The sequence below is a fragment of the Eimeria mitis genome, genomic scaffold (assembly GCF_000499745.2).
Source record: "Eimeria mitis Houghton genomic scaffold, Emh_scaff1360, whole genome shotgun sequence".
Taxonomy (NCBI): Eukaryota; Apicomplexa; class Conoidasida; order Eucoccidiorida; family Eimeriidae; genus Eimeria; species Eimeria mitis.
Genome location: NW_013568910.1, coordinates 1 through 1093, shown reverse-complemented (window position 1 = coordinate 1093; position 1093 = coordinate 1). Strand labels below are relative to the sequence as shown.

Here is a 1093-nt window from a genome sequence, read left to right as displayed (position 1 = left end):
GTAGGCGTGAGCGAGGGACCGCTGCAGGCACAGCCCTCGCGGTCTCACAATGCAACTGCGCTGGGATGTCTTCTGAGTCGGTTGAATACGGGGCGTCCCATGGGACGGGGTGGGGCCCTCAGGGGCCATTGCGAGAAAGGGAAAAGATGAGACAAGACAGGAATCGAAGCGAGGCGTCCCAGCTGTCTCCACCGGCCGGTCACAGCGGTAACACGGCGGACGTACCCATGGATCACGAGTTGTTGCAGAAAGGCTGCAACGGCAGCGACGGCAGCAACAGCAGCGACAGTAGCAACAACGGCAGCAGCAGCAGCAGCAATGGTGGCGGCAGCAGCAGCAGTAGTGGCGGCGGCAGCAGTATGAGCAGCCGCAAAAGCAGCGTCAGCAGCACTTCGGCAGCATCTTCCTCGGGTCCCTCTGCTGGAGGTGTTAGTGTTTACCACAAGGATAATTTGTCAGGATCGCCTCCCGGGTCTTTGCAGTCCTTGCGACTCCTTCAGGAGGTGCAGGGGCTGCCGGGATCTCACGGAACGCATGCAAGGCACATGATGTGTTTTCTGCAGCGTCTATGGTGGGCAAACTTGCGGTCTCGGCATCAGGAGATGCCTTTCCGTGCAGACCAAGACCCACGCGAGGTGCGGGGGGGGCCTTCCATCAATGAGCACGGGGCTTCTGTGGGGCCTCGTCATCTTGGCAGCAGTACAGAGCCTTCTACTCAGCTGGACTGCCCCTCCTCGGTGAATACAGACACCAACAGCGGCAGCAGTGTGTGTCCTCGAGCCCGTTCAGGGTCTATGACAGGGGGCTTGCTAAGCCGGTGGTGTTGCTGTGCTTCGTCGGGGGCCACGCGGCGCCACCGGAAGGCTGCCTTGTGCGTCAGCCGGGCTAGTTCCTGTCCAGGGAGAGTTGGGCATGTAGCTGCAGGTGAAGAAGGGGGGAGGGGGACGGGTAGGGGATTAGGAGAGAGGCGAAGGCCGCCTCTGTTTGGCCGTGCAGAAGGAAGGTGTGACGGATGCCTCCCCCTCAGAGGCAGACTTACAAAAGGAGAGCAGCATCACCACCCCCAACGTCATCACCAGGATTCAAGGGAGGC

The 1093-nt window shown here is 61.1% G+C and overlaps 1 protein-coding gene across 1 annotated transcript; it reads left to right on the top strand.

Moving 5' to 3' along the window:
- Positions 1-146: 146 nt before the first annotated feature.
- Positions 147-889, top strand: EMH_0035310 (uncharacterized protein; the record flags this gene model as incomplete). The annotated part of the gene is made up of 2 exons (XM_013494961.1): positions 147-571; positions 790-889. The coding sequence occupies 2 exons, from the start codon at positions 147-149 to the stop codon at positions 887-889; spliced, it is 525 nt and encodes a 174-aa protein (XP_013350415.1).
- Between the last annotated feature and the right edge of the window lie 204 nt (positions 890-1093).